Source organism: Etheostoma spectabile, chromosome 7 (genome assembly GCF_008692095.1).
Source record: "Etheostoma spectabile isolate EspeVRDwgs_2016 chromosome 7, UIUC_Espe_1.0, whole genome shotgun sequence".
NCBI classification, from domain to species: Eukaryota; Metazoa; Chordata; class Actinopteri; order Perciformes; family Percidae; genus Etheostoma; species Etheostoma spectabile.
Window position 1 is genome coordinate 30807505 of NC_045739.1, and position 18416 is coordinate 30825920.

Consider the following 18416-nt stretch of genomic DNA (forward strand, 5'->3'; position numbering starts at 1 on the left):
GCGTGTGTGCGTGTGCATGATGGAAAAAATGAAACGAAGAAAAAGGGCCAGCAGTGGAATGTGTGTTTCTTGGATTGAACTTGCAGGGTCTCCCTGCACAGTAAACAGCAACAGTGCTATGTGGTTGTGAATTAACATGGAGTCAGAGGACCAGTCAAACTGGGCCTCCTGTTTGATCCTCCCATCTTTAGGGATGGGCATCGCCAAGGATTTCCCAAATCGATTAGAGTCCAATTCACAAGGTCCCGATGTGGCAATTAGGTGAGGGAAATTTCAGTCACAATGCCAATTTTGCATGGAAAAGAAATCATCTGAGAACTTCTGCTGTAAGTTGTACAAGCAAGAAGAAAGATATTTTTCATAATGCACCAGGTGAATGTTCACATTAAGAACTGACCCTCAAATAGTTTGCATAAAGTACCTTTTACTTCATTCATAGTGTTAAGGCTTTTATTTAAGGATGGATTTCTGGATTTTATGAATCAATATCAGATCGCTCAAAGATAATTTAAACCAAGCCCTACCCATTGTCAGATGATGCGTCCTTAAGTGCCTCTGCATCTTTGTCCCATTTCAGTTTTTAAATCTTGTAAAAAACGAACTAAAAGCTCAATTAGCAGCTACTTTAATTGCCTTCTTTCATCCTGAGAACTGCAGGTGATTTTTTTAATTTTAGAACTAAAATAGAATAATACCACATTACCAGTTGCATGATGGTAATCCATCCACCCACATCATTGTACGATCTACTTATCGACACATCAGTGAGAAAAATAGGGGACTTCCCGATATTGAAAACCCATTTTTTTCAGACACAGGCTGAGAAGATAAGGGAAGTCAAAAATCCCCCCCAGTGTTTGACTGCAAAGGTGTTGATCCTGACAAAAAACAATCTCTTAAGTTGGAACCATCAAACACATTTTCACCCAAGTGAGATTGTCAACATTACTCATCGATACATGTGTTTCAGTCTGTAGTCATTTGTGAAAACCGGGTAATGCCACATCCTGGTATCGTCCCAGTGTTGTGGTCGATAACTGTCACATCTGAACATGTCTGAACTGTGTCAACTTTAGTGAAGAGTGTTAAATGAAAGTCAGGTATTGCGTTTTGTGCTAAAACGTGGCTCGTCATCTCTCACGCAGAGGGCTTGGATCTGCAGCCCCCACACAAGTTCCCATGCCTCCATTTGGTGCTCAAACAAGACAGTAGCTATGTTTCCATCCACATGTTTTATCCAAATTAAGTGATATAGAATGAAAAATGCCTTATGGAAACAGTAAAATTTGATGTAATTTCATGCACTCAAAGGAAATACGTTCGGTCTCATCGGATTTGATCTTTATCGACTTACGGCTTACGTGACAAACGCTGATGGAAACGTTATTTGCCGAATAAATAATGAATTGCGTTTAAGTTTTAAGTCATCTTATGGTTGCAACCCACCACAAAACAAAGAAGAAGAAGAAGTTTTAGTTCATTTCCCCCAGTATTTCCCCTCTGTCTGCACACATGGCGGGCGTCAACAAAGACAGACGGAAGTGGACGGACGAGGAGACGAGAGACTTTCTGGATTTAATTGATCAGGAACTCGTGAAGAAAATGACGGAAAAAGGTTAGGACAAGCCGTGGGACGTCCTGTGGAGTCAATGGAAGACGCAGACAGTAAGACGTGTCTCAAAAAAAGAGTCTTGCAGCGGTGCCGGACAGACAATAAAAGACAAGTTGCATCTGCGTCGTCATAGCAATGTGTTGATAGCGTGGTTGTTTTCTTATTATAGCTTGATATGACCTATCAGCTGGAACATGAGCTCTATTACAACTTGTCCCATATTGATCATGTGATGGTAGACGGGATCCATTTTCTCTAGAAACACTTTGTTGTTGTTTGAATGTTGTGCGATTCAGTGCGAAAATGAATGGAAACACCTTAAAATGTCTCAAATCAATTCCATATACTAATTTGATCGCAAAACAGCGTCATGTGACGTCATCCCCAGGTTTTTATTGGCTTTAAAGCCGTTGGATGGAAACACACTTTCACCAGATTTATTCACATGAGTTTTTTTTTCACCAAACTTCAGATAATTTGATTGACATATGGATGGAGACTTAGCTAATGTGTGTTGATAAATACAAATATCAATCTGTTAAACTGATAAAAAGATACCTGTGGGTTGGGCTACTTTTGGTCAACATTGAAATCCCGATTATTGAACACAATGACTCATTGACTTTTGGAAAGATGTTGCATTTATTGGAAAAAAAAACGGTGAAACAGTTTCAACAAATCCACAGTGAAAACACCTTGAACTGTGAAATTTCTCTTTTATACTTTTTCTGTTTGAATTCCCCTTCAGAACCCAAGACAAAATAAGAGTTTGCTTGCAAAATGTAATGTGCAAATTAATCATTGTTAGGAGCCGAAATTGCAATAAGAATTTAATAAATTGCACAGCCCCTACCTCTCTTACCTTTTAGACCACAAAGGTCCAGAACGTCTACCACCGAGTTTGAGAACGCTGAGAGTGACAGTTTTAGTGGGTGTGGAATAAAGCCCAGAGGCAGTGGAGCAGGTGGAATTGTTCCAGCAGGTAGAGACCAGGGGCAGGAGAGATAAAGCACACAGCAACAGCCGGCTGGACACGCATTAGTCTCAGCTCACTTCCATCCCATTTGAAAGGCTTGAACAAATACACAACCTAGCTGTATCCAGACGGGGCTTCAGCTGTACTGAGGAGAACATGACAACTGCATTAGACCAGGGGCGTGTTTTCTTTCTAGTTCTTGGGCCACATACAGCCCGATTGGATCTCAAGTAGACCAGTAAAACCACTTCTGCAAGATCAGAAACCCTATCTTGTCAGGCTGATGTTGGCAATGTTGGTATTAGGGTCATTGTAGGAACAGAGTGGGGGGAGGTGGCTATTAATTCCAGGAAAAAATAAATCCCAATTTCTAAGATTAAAGCCATACATTTACAGGAAAAACCTTGGATATTAACTGGCATTGAAGTGGAAAATTACTTCTCTGCAATTTTTAAACTTTTCTACCCATTCAGTGGGCCTAATCTGGCCCTATGGTAGGCCGGTTCTGGCCCGCGGGCCGTATGTTTGATATCCTACTTTAGACACTTATATTGATACATTTACAGTGTACAGTTAGTGTATTCATGGGTGTAGATTTTGGTTTTGTCAGCCTGTTAAAGATATTCTATGAAGCAAAACTCATATGTACAGTTCAGGATTCATCAGTTGCTGTAAACGTTCCCTCAGTCCATTCTTTATTCCTGATACATTTGCACTGTAAGACAGGGAGGCCAAAGTTCACAGTTTCTTTACAATTCATATACAATATACTTACCTTATTCACCATCTAACATAAGCTAATGAGCTCCAAAAACGCTACATAAATACAGCACATTTACATTAGCTTTGCAGGTATTTGGTCATAGGCCGAAGTATTGCTGTTGGTGGCGCTAACTAAAAAGTCAGGTTATCACCGTTGTTAATACAATTCATCCTGAGGGTAACATCAATGTGTGTACCAAATATTACAGCAATCCGGCAAAGTGTTGTTGAGACATTTCCCTCAAAACAACAAATGTCAACCTTATGGAAAAGTTACAGGATCACCAAAGTCATTTGAATGTATCCTCTGGGCACCATGAATGTCTGTACACATTTCATGGCAATCCATCAAGTAGTTGTTGAGATATTTTTAGTCCAAAGTGGTGAATTGGCCAACGAACCAACTAACCAACCAACCAAGACATCAGAATCAGAATCAGAATCAGAATCAGAAATACTTTATTGATCCCCGAAGGGAAACTCTGTGTTGTAGTTGCACATATTATAAATAGAGTAGAAATACAAGAAATAAAGAAATATAAGGAATTGGATACGTACGGTATTACATAAAGGAAGGTTATTATACATTATTTACATAATTCACATAATTAAGGATTTGGAATGGTGAAAAGTTAATATAATAATAATAATAATAATTGTGGTATTTGAGATTGCACACATGTCAGGCCAGTGTTATTGCACAAAACAGATAATACAGATAATATTGTCCAGTTTCAACCTCTCTAAGTGTGTGTGTGTGTGTGTGTGTGTGTGTGTGTGTGTGTGTGTGTGTGTGTGTGTGTGGTGTGTGTGTGTGTGTGTGTGTGTGGTGTGTGTGTGTGTGTGTGTGTGTGTGTGTGTGTGTGTCAGACACTTAGGGAGGAGGTTAAAAAGTTTGATGGCCACAGGCAGGAATGACTTCCTGTGGCGCTCTGTAGTGCATTTTGGGAGAATGAGTCTGTCACTGAAAGTGCTCCTGTGATTGAGCAGCAAGCCATGGAGTGGGTGCGAGACATTGTCCAAGATGGCATGTAGTTTGGACAGCATCCTCCTATCTGACACCCCCGACAGAGAGTCCAGATCCACCCCCACGACGTCACTGGCCTTGCGAATCAGTTTGTTGAGTCTGTTGGCGTCCGCTACCCTCAGCCTGCTGCCCCAGCATGCAACAGCAAAGAGGATAGCACTGGCCACCACAGACTCATAAAACATCTTCAGCATTGTCCTGCAGATGTTGAAGGACCTCAGCCTCCTCAGAAAATAGAGACGGCTTTGGCCCTTCCTGTAGAGGGCTTGAGTGTTCTTGGCCCAGTCCAGTTTATTGTCCAAGTGCACTCCCAGGTATTTGTAGTCCTCCACGATGTCCACACTGACCCCCTGGATGGAAACAGGGCTCACTGCTGCCTTGGCTCTCCTTAGATCCACCACCAGCTCCTTGGTCATCTTGGACATTGCCATCCCTGGAGTTATACCCCTAAAATGGGTAAAATGTGTTCGTCAGCTCATCTGGGTTAACCCACAAAGTTAGTTTTCTACATATATACATTATACAAGAAAGGAATCTTTAGAGAGAAGGACCAATAACAAGGACCAGGGACTCTTTCACTGTGCATGTGTGTATTATTTGGAGACAAACCGGAGCATTGACACACCAGATCTGTGGCGAGACTGGTGGTTAGCTGTGCGTCCACTCTCTCTACTTTCTCTTTTTTTTTCTCTTTGGTTTTCAGCTTCATGCTGTCATTACAATCCCTCATCAGCCCTGAGCATACTGTACACCCTTCTGCACACAAACACGTATACTGTATTAACATGCAAATACTTGCAGATGCAAACACACACATAGTCCTGGTCGCCAACAGGCAGTGTGCACCGGCTGAGTTAGCTACTGTACAGGGTGTCTCTCTCTCTCTCCTCTCTCTCTCTCTCTCCTCTCCCAGTCGCTTGGTAAACAGTGCATCTCATTGGTGCAGAACTCAGGAGCCAGACACTCACCTATTGAACAGACTAGCCCGAGTGTTCCCTAGGCCAGCCTCAACCAGCCGGTCCGTGCCAACCCTTCATTAGATTCAGCAAAGCCCCACTGTGTGTTGTCCCACTGCGGCGCTCCCGCTGCTTCTCTAAGCTTGTTTTATGCTCAGGAAAAAAAAAAGTCCTGTGGCACCATTGGGCAGATGAAGGTTTCTTTAAGGCGTTAGGTGTCAGAGGGAATTCCACTACAGACTAAAATAAACAGGCACGCTGATGTTGTGACGACGGCAGAGCGCCCGGTTTGGCTGCTCCTGCAGTTTTTGCACCCTCAGGTGCTGCTCTGGCTATAAAATGTGCTCAGTGTTGAGCTGCTGTAATGGTAACGGTTCTCTCTCACATCTGCAAATGATCAAATAGAAAAGAGAGACACACAAAGATGGGCTCGTTGGATAGAAGAGGATGTCTGTCCCATTGCTTAATATTTCATCTGCTTACAGTTGAGGTGTGGATGAGAGTTTTACATGTTACAAAAGTTGCACCCTTTGCCTTTCATTCATTCAAACCTTTATTCAACCAGGATATAAAACCTCTTTTACAAGAGTGTCCTGGCAAGTGGCAGCAGGGCGGTTTCAAATAAATAAATCAAGTACATTCATAGACACACTTTCTCTCATCATATTCAAAAAACAATGTCATTATAAAAAACAGCCTTTCTGCAAGGTCCTTTTAAAAAACCTTTAAAAGACTAAAGTGAGACCAACTCCTTCAACTGGAGTTCATTCTGAATCTGATTCCATGCAGATGGTGCTGCAATATTAAAAGCCTTTTTGCCAAAGTCAGTGTGGGTTTCAGGGACTGTCAATAAAACCAGATCCTGTGAGGGCAGGTGACATGTCCCTGTAGACCTCGGGGGGATGGAAGTGATCAGATAAGGAGGAAGAAGTCCTAATACTGCCTTAGAAATAAAAAGATGCCAGTGCATCCAACGCCGAATGGAGGGGGAGAACCACCCGACCCGAGAATACAGCAAACAGTGATCAGTGAGAGGTTTTAAGTTTGTCACTATGCAAAGCAAGGCTTAAAATAGAGCTCACACAAGAACACTAAACCAAGTTTGTCTACCTCTAAAATAAGGCCGTGCAAGGCAGCAACCATTAGTATTCTGGTGGTTCTTTCAGTTGTGAATCATCTTAATTTCTCTAATCTTAAAATTTGTCATCGTTCATTAATCCTGTTGAGTTTAAAGGATTAGTTTGATTTATTATCCTTCTTGCTAAGAGTTAGAAATGAATGAGACGTGTGTTGATTATGAGACTACAGCCAATTAGCTTAATTTAAAGCTATAGTGTGTAGCTTCTGTCGCCCCCCATTAGGGATTTTAAGTAACTAAATTGAAGGCGCATCCACATGATACAAGCCTTCCGTGATTGCGAAAAGCCCCCACCCCTCCGCCACACAGTTGCTAGGAGCCAAGGAGGACACGGAGGATTCAAAAAACATGATGGACTCTTCAGAAGAGGTCATTATCTTTACTCGAGTTTCTGCGCGGGGAAATATCAAAAGTTATGCTCTAATGCTTTCAAGACTGAAAACGGGGGAAAGTGCCTGACTCCGTCCAAAAAAGCTCACTAATTAACACATTATTTTAGTTTATTTTCAAAAACAAGCCAAGCTAGCTATGCTATGTTTCTAGTCTTGATGTTGAGCTAAGCTAATCTGCTGCTGGCTGTAGCTTCATATTTAGTGTAAACTCGGCAAGAGAAACGGCAAAACTTGTATGCCAGGGACATTTTTACAAACTGTTAAATGAACGATCATTGCTGATATTCCCATTTTAACACGCACTTTATTCCCATTTACCAAAGCGTAGCCATGGTTACAAAATCCCAGACACGATATGCTGTGTAGTGGCTTGGTTACAGGCAAAAAGGTTTTTTGGCCCACTTTGACATACTTATGTTACTCATCGACTGTAATGGGTTCCCCGATGCACAGTGGAAGTGGCACTGGCCTATAACGTCTCCTAGTCTCAGTGTGCGCGCACACACACACACACACACACACACACACACACACACACACACACACACACACACACACACACACACACACACACACACAGACAGTCGCCCAGCAGGCCTCCAGGCCTGGACTCCCAGATAAACACCAGATCTCCACACAGACGCTGTGGCTTATCTGCAGACCCGTTATTCCTTCCTGCATTGAGTACTTTTACTTTTAATACTATATGTACAGTACATTTTTCTGATGATACTTACATACTTTTGCTTAAGTAGCATTTTCAACGCAGGACTTTTACCTGTCTGTTTCAATGTATTAACACTTACGTAAAGGAACTGAATACTTCTTTTACCACTACCTGCTACTATAAATGTGACGTTGTGTTTGTGTTTACACGGGGGGGGGGGCAGTTAGAGGTAGTTCCACTTCCTCTTCAGGTTATTTTCTCAGCATGTACTGTCCACAACACTTGAAATACTTACATGTTGGCAAATGCAAAGAATCTCAACATTTAATTCAAATTTTATTCCGAGTGCTTTACACAGGCTTCATGCCTCCCACCCAGCGCATCGTGGTTCTATTTTTAAAACAATGACACAGACATTTTCCATTTCAACCCCCTTCCTCTTCTGTTGATGTGTATACACACACACTTTCAACCATCCAAGCAACGAGCTCTAGCATTGCTCTACCTCTAGTGGTTACTCAATATTAACGCAGCCTTTGTGTGCCTTCCATCCACGCCCCGCACACACACACATCTGACCCTCTCTGTCGGCAGTATTTCAGTGCTATAATCAATTTTTATTATTATCAAGTGATTGCATTGCTGTCTAACAACCCTCTCTTTCTTTGTTTTTCAGTGAATGAGATCATAAGAAAGGATCTGACGGGCGTTCAGGCCAGAGGGCAGACATAGAGGACAGACCGGAGCAGGAAATGACAACAACGCCCCCCCCCCCCTCCAGACAGACAGACAGACAAACATACACACACACACACACACACACACACACACACACAGTCTTCAACCTTCCACTGGTGATGCACATCCACCAAAATTCACTCTTCCTCGTTTTCTTTCACCCAGCAGCAGGTTTCCAACCAACCAATGAGAAACAGGCAAACGCGCCTTAAGTTTTAGATTTTTTTGGGGGGGAAATTGAAGTTTGGAAGCAGTTTTTTTACAGAGAAGTACACAGATGCAACAAAATGAAGCATATAAAACTCACCTGTTTGCCTTCCACGTGTGCCTCATACCGGTGACTGACAGTTATGTAACATAAGCTCAAATTTGATTTTGGTTGGTCAACAGCTTGTATTTCCTACCAAAGATTCCGCCCAATTACAATACATCAGATGTGTCTTGTGGCCAACAGCTCGTTTTATTCTTCTTGCACAAAGTGTGTACTACACTGTGTGTAACTTCATCTGTTTTACATGAAAATGTTGCCTTTTCATGCTGATCATCTCATTTTAAGTGCAGTTTTCTAATGGAAGTGAAGCGCACACTGCCTTAACCATACACACGTTGACTATTGTGACGCCTCCTAATATGCACTGTTTTCAACAACAGGGGGTCAATGTTATTACTTTTTTATACATATAATATTTGAGTCATGTGAATAATGTACCGTTTTATATTTTTAGAAAATACATTGCATTATATTCAGGTTATAATGCCGATGTGGCTCCACAGGGGCCCGTTTTTAAATGCTTTCTACGCCCAATCTTTCAATCTTGCGTTGAATATGATTTTAAAAATGTATCTTAACTCTGGCTCGTGCCAGCTGAAGTAAGAGATTTTGTACTCTCAGATTTTTGAAATGGTTTCCTTGCTCTATGTCTGTCTATTTTATTTCTATTGCTCTTAAAGATGATTGTAATAACATCGGCTCAAAACCAAATATTCCAAAGCTTCTCCTGTTCATATTGTGATAGTATGAATTTATGCATAATGACAATCAGTATACTCAGTGCTCCATGGCTGCTTGCTGATGTAAAGAGCATACATTCTGTTTCCGGTTATTGTCATCATATTATATTTATACACACTGTAAGCACAGTAGGGAAACCCGGTGTGTATGTGTGCTTTGATGAAGAAATAATGTGGTTATTAAAACAATACTTTTTAAATATTTCACATTAAAAGTGCCATTTGTATGATTGAAAAGAGGAAAAAGGTGAAATAAAGGGGTAAAATACATAATAGAAGTTAAAATGGAAGACTGAATCTTAAATCTTTTTTTAATATTTGATATGGACCTGTTTTGATAGAAATAATGATTTTGTAAATGAGCAGAGCTAATATTGATGTATTGATGATATTTCTCATTGAGCCAATGTATTTGACATTTCCTGAATGTAATCTACATTAAATCATTTTTCCCTTTTCTGTAAATATTAGATACAATAAAGTTTAAGTAGACTAAAATTTGTTGTCTGTCAAGTACCTTTTACATGTGTTTATAATATACGCCATGTTATACTTAGCATCATATCTTGTATCTGTTTTACTACGATGAATTATGACAAAAGTCTCACTTTTAATATGTTAAAGTTTTGTTTAGTGTGTTATTATTTTACAATCCTTGGTAATGAAAGTGTTATTAAAACTTTCTTGTTGTATTTTCTGTGTGGATAGATGTCATGTATTTGTTTCATTTTGAGTCTACACGCTACAAAGTCTCTGTCTCATGCTATTTTTGTATCCTTAAAAGTAATAAATAATAACCATATGCATCCTTGTTCTTGTTTTTATTTATCAATCCTCTGCAGTTTCTCCCATGAATGAATAAATTAATATTTCTCATGGGTTGAAGCTCCTGATCCCAGAACAGTTAAGGTTGTCAGATAGTAGTGTGTGCAGTAAGGGGAGACCGGGGGCAGTTATAACAATTATGGTTTTAATATCAACTCTCAAAAACCTCTTGAATTCTTTGGATTAAATTTTTTATCTAGGTAACTCATATCTGTGTTCTACTGAGAAACCCCTCCCCCGAAAAACGACTTTATAAGTCATTTCTACAATCAGTATTAAAGCACCCGCATTGAAGTCTCTTTTATATAGACCGTAGTAGTCCCCTAATACTGTATCTGAAGTCTCTTTTATATAGACCTTAGTGGTCCCCTAATACTGTATCTGAAGTCTCTTTATATAGACCTTAGTGGTCCCTAATACTGTATCTGAAGTCTCTTTATATAGACCTTAGTGGTCCCCTAATACTGTATCTGAAGTCTCTTTTATATAGACCTTAGTGGTCCCCTAATACTGTATCTGAAGTCTCTTTATATAGACCTTAGTGGTCCCCTAATACTGTATCTGAGTCCTCTTTTATATAGACCTTAGTGGTCCCCTAATACTGTATCTGAGTCCTCTTTTATATAGACCTTAGTGGTCCCCTAATACTGTATCTTTTAAACTGTATAATAAATTGTAAAATTGTTGTCTTGGCAGAAACATTTGGACATGTGTGAGACATCTGTTTGTCCATTGGCAGGCCGAGCGGGATCACCACAGAGCACGTGCAGAGTTCCATGAGTTTGTCTCATTTGTGATTGGTGCAATTTGAGTTGTTACAATTGACCCTGTCCCCCCTAAAGACAGCTCCAAGGTGTCTCTTTACTCTCTATCCTTCCTATGATGAGTAGGGAGTAGACCCACAGTAGACAGTGACTCATCAAATGTCCTGAGCAGACAGACTCACAGGAGACTCAACATGTTTGTTTATCATTTATAGAATTTACCATAAAAAATAATCAGACCAAGTTAAGGTATTTACACAGGCGCACGTGTCCGTGTACAGTACACACACAGTTCCAAACCCCATCAGTCCTCCCTTAAATAACAAATAAGGACAAGGGGACTAGCATGCCCGGAGGCTGCAGTTGCCATGGAGCCAGCTTGTTTGGTGCTTGGTCCCCGTGTCAGGGAGGAGGGCTCTGTGAATGAACCTTGTGTTCAGGAAGTCTCTGGGGATGACATCACCGCGGGTGAAAAAGCAGCACGTGGGCCTGGGTGCGTGAGCCGCGTCGCCCGGCCCACTCGGGCAGATATGCCACCGTGACTCACGCGCCCTTTACCCCCGGGTGGTGTAATGAGTTTGAAATCGAACAAGAATGAAGGACATGATGAGCTTGGCATTTCATTCAACTCGCTTTTATGAGAAGAAAAAGAAAAAACGTCTGAGCTCATCCCGGCACAAAGGGCACCACGCTACACAACATAACTTTTTTTTTTAACAAACCCTTCAAATTGAATCCTGCACATTAGTTCAGATTTGAACTAATCATGTCCTGTGTTACTCGTTATAGAGACCTTTATTTCCTCCATATGATGTTAGAACAGGAATACAAAATGAAAAAGTGACTGTCTGACCTGCAGAGCAACAAGGCGCTTTGTGTGGAATAAAGGTGACATTGACACTTCTGAAAAACTCCACATCCTTTTCTTGGAGACATGAGTCAGTTTCCTGGGCTTCAAGTGTGCAAATTCCCCTCTGAATGTAGGGAGTTGAATTTATGGAGCACAGATGGAGAGAACTTGCATCCAAATGTCAATCTTTGGGATAAATGATGATAATCTGCTGCGTTTCTTTCACGTAAAAAGACCCGTTTCTTCATCTTTGTAGTCTGTTTTGTTGATGTGCAAGTCGACTGTGTGTTCATACCCTGTGTTACAGTGACAGCTGGTGTTACAAGAGGAAACTAAAAATGAGAGGTGACGCCCTGCAGGGGGAGACAAGAACTTGTAAATGGGATTCAGCAGCACACTGGAATCAAGAGAAAAACACTAACTGATCCAGAAGGGCTTCCTCTGTGGAGTAACGGGAATATACTGTGTTTTTTTACCCCGGAACTGGAAAATTCACTTTAGAATTGCAAATTGAATGTAGGCTAATGAAGCACATGCCAGCAGCTCACAAAAGCGTCTTTGACAAAACAGCTGTGCGCTTTATTTAGCTTTTCTGAAGGCATTTTAGCATTTATACCACGGTAGCGTATTTAACCTTACATAATGACATTCTGAAATAGATTTTAAGGCAGACACATTCAGTGCAATTTATGAAGACATTAAAAAGAAAAGCCTGAATTATGGCTCTTTTGGCTCAGGAAGAAGCATGGGGATTATATATAGGAGCAGACAAAGGCCCAAAAACAGATTTAGCAAACATTGTAAAGCCTCTTCATCTCCAGCTGGTAGTGCCTGGTTGAATTACTGTATACAGACTTATAGATTTATAGATATAGATGTGCTGCTATCGCTTTTCTCTGCTAGAGGGAAGTTATTTTTCCAAAGATAAAAAGTCCATGGATTAATAAATTCAGAACAGAAAGAGTCATAATCCAACCTTGTGGTTGTTGGAGTTGTCCTGGCAGCAGTTTCTTTTACAATGGTGGGAAATCCTTTCTACCCCCCCCTCCCCCCCCAGCACATATGTTTGTGTTGGCCTACTGTTTTCTTTATAATGCGCTATATTCATCTAAGTTATTTTTACGTTGGTTGCTTCAACAATCTCAGCCTAATGCTTTGGCTTTTTATTATTTATTATATTATTTATTTGTCAGGGACAGTGTACATTAATTAACTGTATTAATGCTGTAAATGCACCAGAATTAGCCAAAAGGCTTTTTTTCATCCATTGTCCCTGGACACATCTTAAAATTGTCTACCTAAAAAACAACAATAACAATGAGATTCCAGTGAACAGTACAAACATAAAAAGCAGTAAAACAGATATAACTCTTCAAATCCTAAATACAGTGTACAAGATTGCTATAATGCAGACATAGGGTTAAAAAAATAAAATAAAATGATACTACACATTGACACAGCAGAGACACAAGTGGCAGCCCGGTGGGGTTGAGCTCACATTAAAGTAGGCTAGTTACCGTAGTCAACTCTTGAAATGCATCTGTATCTTATTCTTTTATTGTATATGAACGTTTTTCAGATTCATAGTGACTTTCTGACCTCTTGGGATGCTAACTCTATAATCTACAGTGGGTAATACGACGAAAAGAGCTTTACAACAGCAGGTGTGGTAAAAACACGACCACTTTTGTCCAAAGTGAAAGTCCATTCATTCCTGACAATAGACCCGTCGGACATATACATTTTATATCCATGTGTGACAATGGACCCTGTCATCAGGCATTTACCCTTACATTTATACAATATATATACATACATTGTATGACAATGAACCCGTCATTGGGCATTTACCCTTACATATATACATTATATATACATATATGACAATGGACCCGTCCTCAGGGCATTTACCCTTACATATATACATTATATATACATATATGACAATAGACCCGTCATCAGGGCATTTACCCTTACATATATACATTATATATTAATATATGACAATGGACCCGTCCTCGGGCATTTACACTTACATATATACAATATATATACATATTGACAGTGGACCCGTCATTGGGCATTTACCCTTACATATATACATTATATATACATATATGACAATGGACCCGTCATCAGGAATTTACCCTTACATATATACATTATATATACATATTGACAGTGGACCCATCATTGGGCATTTACCCTTACATATATACAATTATATATACATATATGACAATGGACCCGTCATCAGGCATTTACCCTTACATATATACAATATATATATACGTATATGACAATGGACCCGTCATCGGGCATTTACCCTTACATATATACAATATATATACATTTATTGTATGACAGTGGACCCGTCATCGGGCATTTACCGTTACATATATACATTATACATACGTGTACATTGGTAAATCAATGTCTGTAGCCTTTCCATTTCTGGAGGAATGCCACATTAGGATAAAGGTAACACAAGACAGAACCAGTAATAAAAACAATAATTGAAAATACAGCAATAATACAGAGTTGCCATCCACTTATCAACTCACAACATGTCACAATTGCAGCTTCGATTCTGTGTCAGTATTCCACATTTCCATTTCACAGTGACATAACAAAAGCAAAGAGAGTGCAGAAAGCCGTGCAAACCATTCGAATGGTTTATCATAATTATGTTTGTGATTATGACTATTATTATTATTATAACCAGTTGGTGAAAATCCCACTCTTGCTCTGAGTTGAGCTCCGAAGACCCTCATGCTCATTAAGTCAGGAAACAACAGGCTCCAGTGGTAAATACAGCTGCCGCCCACCACCAACAACACAAGCAACACACTGCTCCATAGATCATTTCTTTAGTGTCAGAGTTCCTGCGTTTACATAATGCTTCCCTTTCACAGCAGTCCAGTCCTGACAGCGGAGTAATTGGTAATATCTACAGAAAATCTCTGGATTTATATAAAGGCATCATTTCAAATAGAAGTCATTGGTTTGTTAATAAAAGGTGGATATGAAATTTGTAAAGCTGCTGCATTGGCAAATTTTTGCCTATAGAGCCCAGTGTGATGCTGATGTGATCAGACATCAGATACCTTCTATAGGTAGTTTCTCATCTGCTGCACACAGATCCCCTAAACGTAGCTCATGTTGCTACTTCACTTTGTACCTTCTGTAATTTCCTGTTTCCCAGAAGGACTTGCAGTAGCTACAGTACCAGCGGGTGGGAGCTTGTTGCCTTTAATCAAAGGTGGGTGTTTGTGTGGGTGCAAGCAAGGTAGTCGACTAATCTGTGAACATTGTGCCATGCGTATAATGACAACCTCGCACTTGACACAAAACATACTGTATCTTACAGTCACGTTGCATTGTTAATGGAGAAATTAGTGTCTCTGCTTATTCCATGATAGGTTTCTCAATTTAAATCCCCATGGCACACCAATCAAACATCCAACATCAGGGAACATTCTTACGTTGGCAGTTGTCTCAGAATGTATTAATCACCTCAACAAGGCGTATGAGGAGGATATCCACTGTAATTTGGAGACTCGCCTTGTACTGTTGTGTTTAAAAGTGCCAAGGCATTTTCCAACACGCAAGAAATATTGGAAGAAAATCTGGAGCAAGCAGTGGTTATCAAAGGTCCCATATTGTAAAAAGTGGGATGCTCATGTCTTTTTTTTTTTATTAAGCAGGTGGAGGTGCTACAATATCTAAATACTGTGAAAGTCTCAAAACACTAATTCCACAGTGAAATGAACATACTTAGAAACTGTGCCTTTAAACAAGCCATCAGGACATCTGCACAGTATACACACACACATATATATAGATCCACATATAAGTATATACACACATATATACATATATACATGTACATATATTTATATATCTATACATATCCACATACATATACATATATCTGCACATATATACACACACATATATATTACACATATACATATATACATATATCTACACACATATAGACATATACACACACATATATATACACACATACATGTGTACACATATATCTACACACACACACACATACACATACATACATATGTATGTATATATGCATATACAGTTAGGCTTCATCCGACATGAGACTCCGAGCGTGCAGATATGGAAGACCAGGAAATGTTGACAAGAGTAGACTGGGGTTTTAGGCGGGGGGGGCATAAAAAGACAGGCTTGAAGAGCGTTTTAGACGGATGGAGAAACAGGTATATTCAAATAGAGAGAAATGCTTTTTTAACATTAAAGCATGTAAACATGTTCTAGTTCAAACCCAAAATTCAAAAATAAGAAACATAAGAAGACAACATGAGGGAGCTTTTCATCTTTGTCGGGGCTGGAAAATGAAGACAGATGGTGGTTGCTTGTCATCTTCTAGAGTAGAGCAGTGCCACAGGCTGTTGGAAAATGTTAAACCAATTACCAATTACTTCAAATAGAGCGACTCATGGTCACTGTGAGGATTTTGGGAACGATGAATTAGGCTTGCTCCATCAGGACACAATCCAAATGTGAAACGTATCGTCATGTAGGCAATATGAACACACATAAAAACTCTTGATTATTCACGTGGAATTTCCAGGGGAGACCTTTCAGAGCCTGTCCTTTTTGCAAGTTTGATTTGCATGCTTTTATTTTGTGTTTGATTTGTGTAGCTGACGCTAACTTGACCTTCTCGCCCCTGTGCCTAATCAAGGTGAATGTGAACCACCTGTGGCGGAGTGATCAGACCATTTAGGTGACAACCAGAGAGAAGAAGGAAAGAATGTGTGACTGAGCCAAGGGGGTAAGCCTCTCCTCTCTAACCACAGCTCCCATGGCGCCATTTTAATGCTGCGAAGCCATCACCTGCAGTTAGCATCCCATTGACTGCCATTCATTTTGGCGCCATTTTGACAAAGAATAACTTTACATCTGAAGTGGTTCATTTCATCCAGTGTGTATGTGACTGGACAGGGGGAACACAAGGAGCACAAAGCATAGAGACACAAGCAACAGAAACAGCAGCAGCAATACCAACACTCAAGTCCAGACAGTCAGAACACGGCTACGTCAAATCTAAAACAATGCAAAGTAAAAACAACAAGGGATTTGTGCGTCTGGGCTGGCCTCCTCTGCCCAGGATCCTAAAAACAAGTCAAATTTAAAAGGATTGGGAGTCAAAACCGATAAAAAGAACCTGGCTTTTAATGCTTTATCCCATTTTAATCTTAAAGCAGTCCTAGGCCTCACTGCAAGGATACCTAGGTGGCGTTTTCAGCCCACATTTGCTTTTAAAGATTTAGTGCATAACATCCATTAAATTCACACCATTGCCAAATGAGTTGCTACAAAGCTAATTAAGACTCCACACAACTCTCTCTGTATCTCTCAGTGTGACTGTGTTCAGGAGATTGTGGCGTCCGGTGACTCCCCGCGTAGAAGCTCGAGTTCAGATAATGACCTCTTCTGAAGAGTCCATCAAGTTTTTTAATCATGCTTGTCCTCCTTGGCTACTAGCAACTGTGTGGAGTGGGAGGGGAGGAGGGGTAGGTGCGCGATCACGGAAGGCTTGTATCAAGTGGACGCGCCGACAGATTTGTTGTCATTACTTTGAATTCCTCATGGGGGCGACAAAAACTACACACTGTAACTTTAATCAGCTGAATTTTAACACCAACCAAGTTATCTTGACTTCAAGTCCTTTTAGATACAAAATATGATTGGGTGCTGCTTAAAATTCCTTTGCCAATTACATATCACATAATGGGCGTGACTTGACCTCATACTCTAGTCATCTATTTTCCATCTGGCTGCACTCAGGAGATATTTTGGGGGTTAGTTAGTTGCTAAGTTAAAGTTGGATCTGGATGTTGGTATTTTTAAAAGTTAATTAGTCCACAAGCACACATTGTGCATTAAACGTCAATCCAAAACAACAACTGCAAGCAGAGGACATTACATAATGGACAGATACTTTCGGTCACTCTAACCAACCAACCACTCCACCTCTCTCTCTCTCTCTCTCCCTCTCTCTCTGTCTCTCTCTCTCTCCCTCTCTGTCTGTCTGTCTCTCTCTCTCTCTCTGTCTGACGCTAACCTTGTTAAAGCCTGGTTGATCTCCGTCTATCATTGGGAAAGTCTCAGTCTACACTCTCTGTCTGTCTGTCGCTCTCTCTGTCTCTCTCTTGCTCTCTCTGTGTCTGTCTGTCTCTGTCTCTCTCTGTCTCTCTCTCTCTCTGCTCGTTCTTCTCTCTCTCTCGATTCTGTCTGTCCTGTCTCTTCTCTCTCTCCACTCTCTCTGTCTCTCTCTCTCTCTGTCTCTATCTTTTCTCTCTCTTGGTTCTGTCTGTCTCTTCTCTCTCTCTCTCTCTCTTCCTCTCTCTGTCTCTTTCTCTCTCTTTCTCTCTTCTCTCTCTCCTCTTCTCTCCCTCTCTCTGTCTCTCTTCTCTCTCTCTTTCTCCTCTCTCTCTCTCGTCTCTCCTCTCTCCTCTCTCTCTCTCTCTCTCTCTCTCTCTCTCTCTCTCTCTCTGTCTGACGCTAACCTTGTTAAAGCCTGGTTGATCTCCGTCTATCATTGGGAAAGTCTCAGTCTACACTCTCTGTCTCTGTCTCTCTGTCTGTCTCTTGCGCACTCTCTCTCTCCCTCTGTCTCTATGTCTCTGTTTCTCTCTCTCTGATGC

General features: G+C 40.6%; 1 protein-coding gene across 4 annotated transcripts in view; it reads left to right on the plus strand.

Annotated features, from left to right (window-relative positions):
- Window positions 1–17231, plus strand: part of nfatc2a (nuclear factor of activated T cells 2a) — a 33829-nt gene extending 16598 nt beyond the window's left edge. For 3 of the 4 annotated variants that reach the window (XM_032520864.1, XM_032520862.1, XM_032520863.1), the window contains exon 10: window positions 8207–9436. In XM_032520864.1, the coding sequence (XP_032376755.1) occupies window positions 8207–8262 (56 nt within the window). In that variant the 3' untranslated portion in view covers window positions 8263–9436. Of the gene's footprint in view, window positions 1–8206; window positions 9437–17219 lie in introns of those variants that run through there. The other variant, XR_004332719.1, reaches the window with a different exon arrangement.
- The last annotated feature ends 1185 nt before the right edge of the window (window positions 17232–18416 follow it).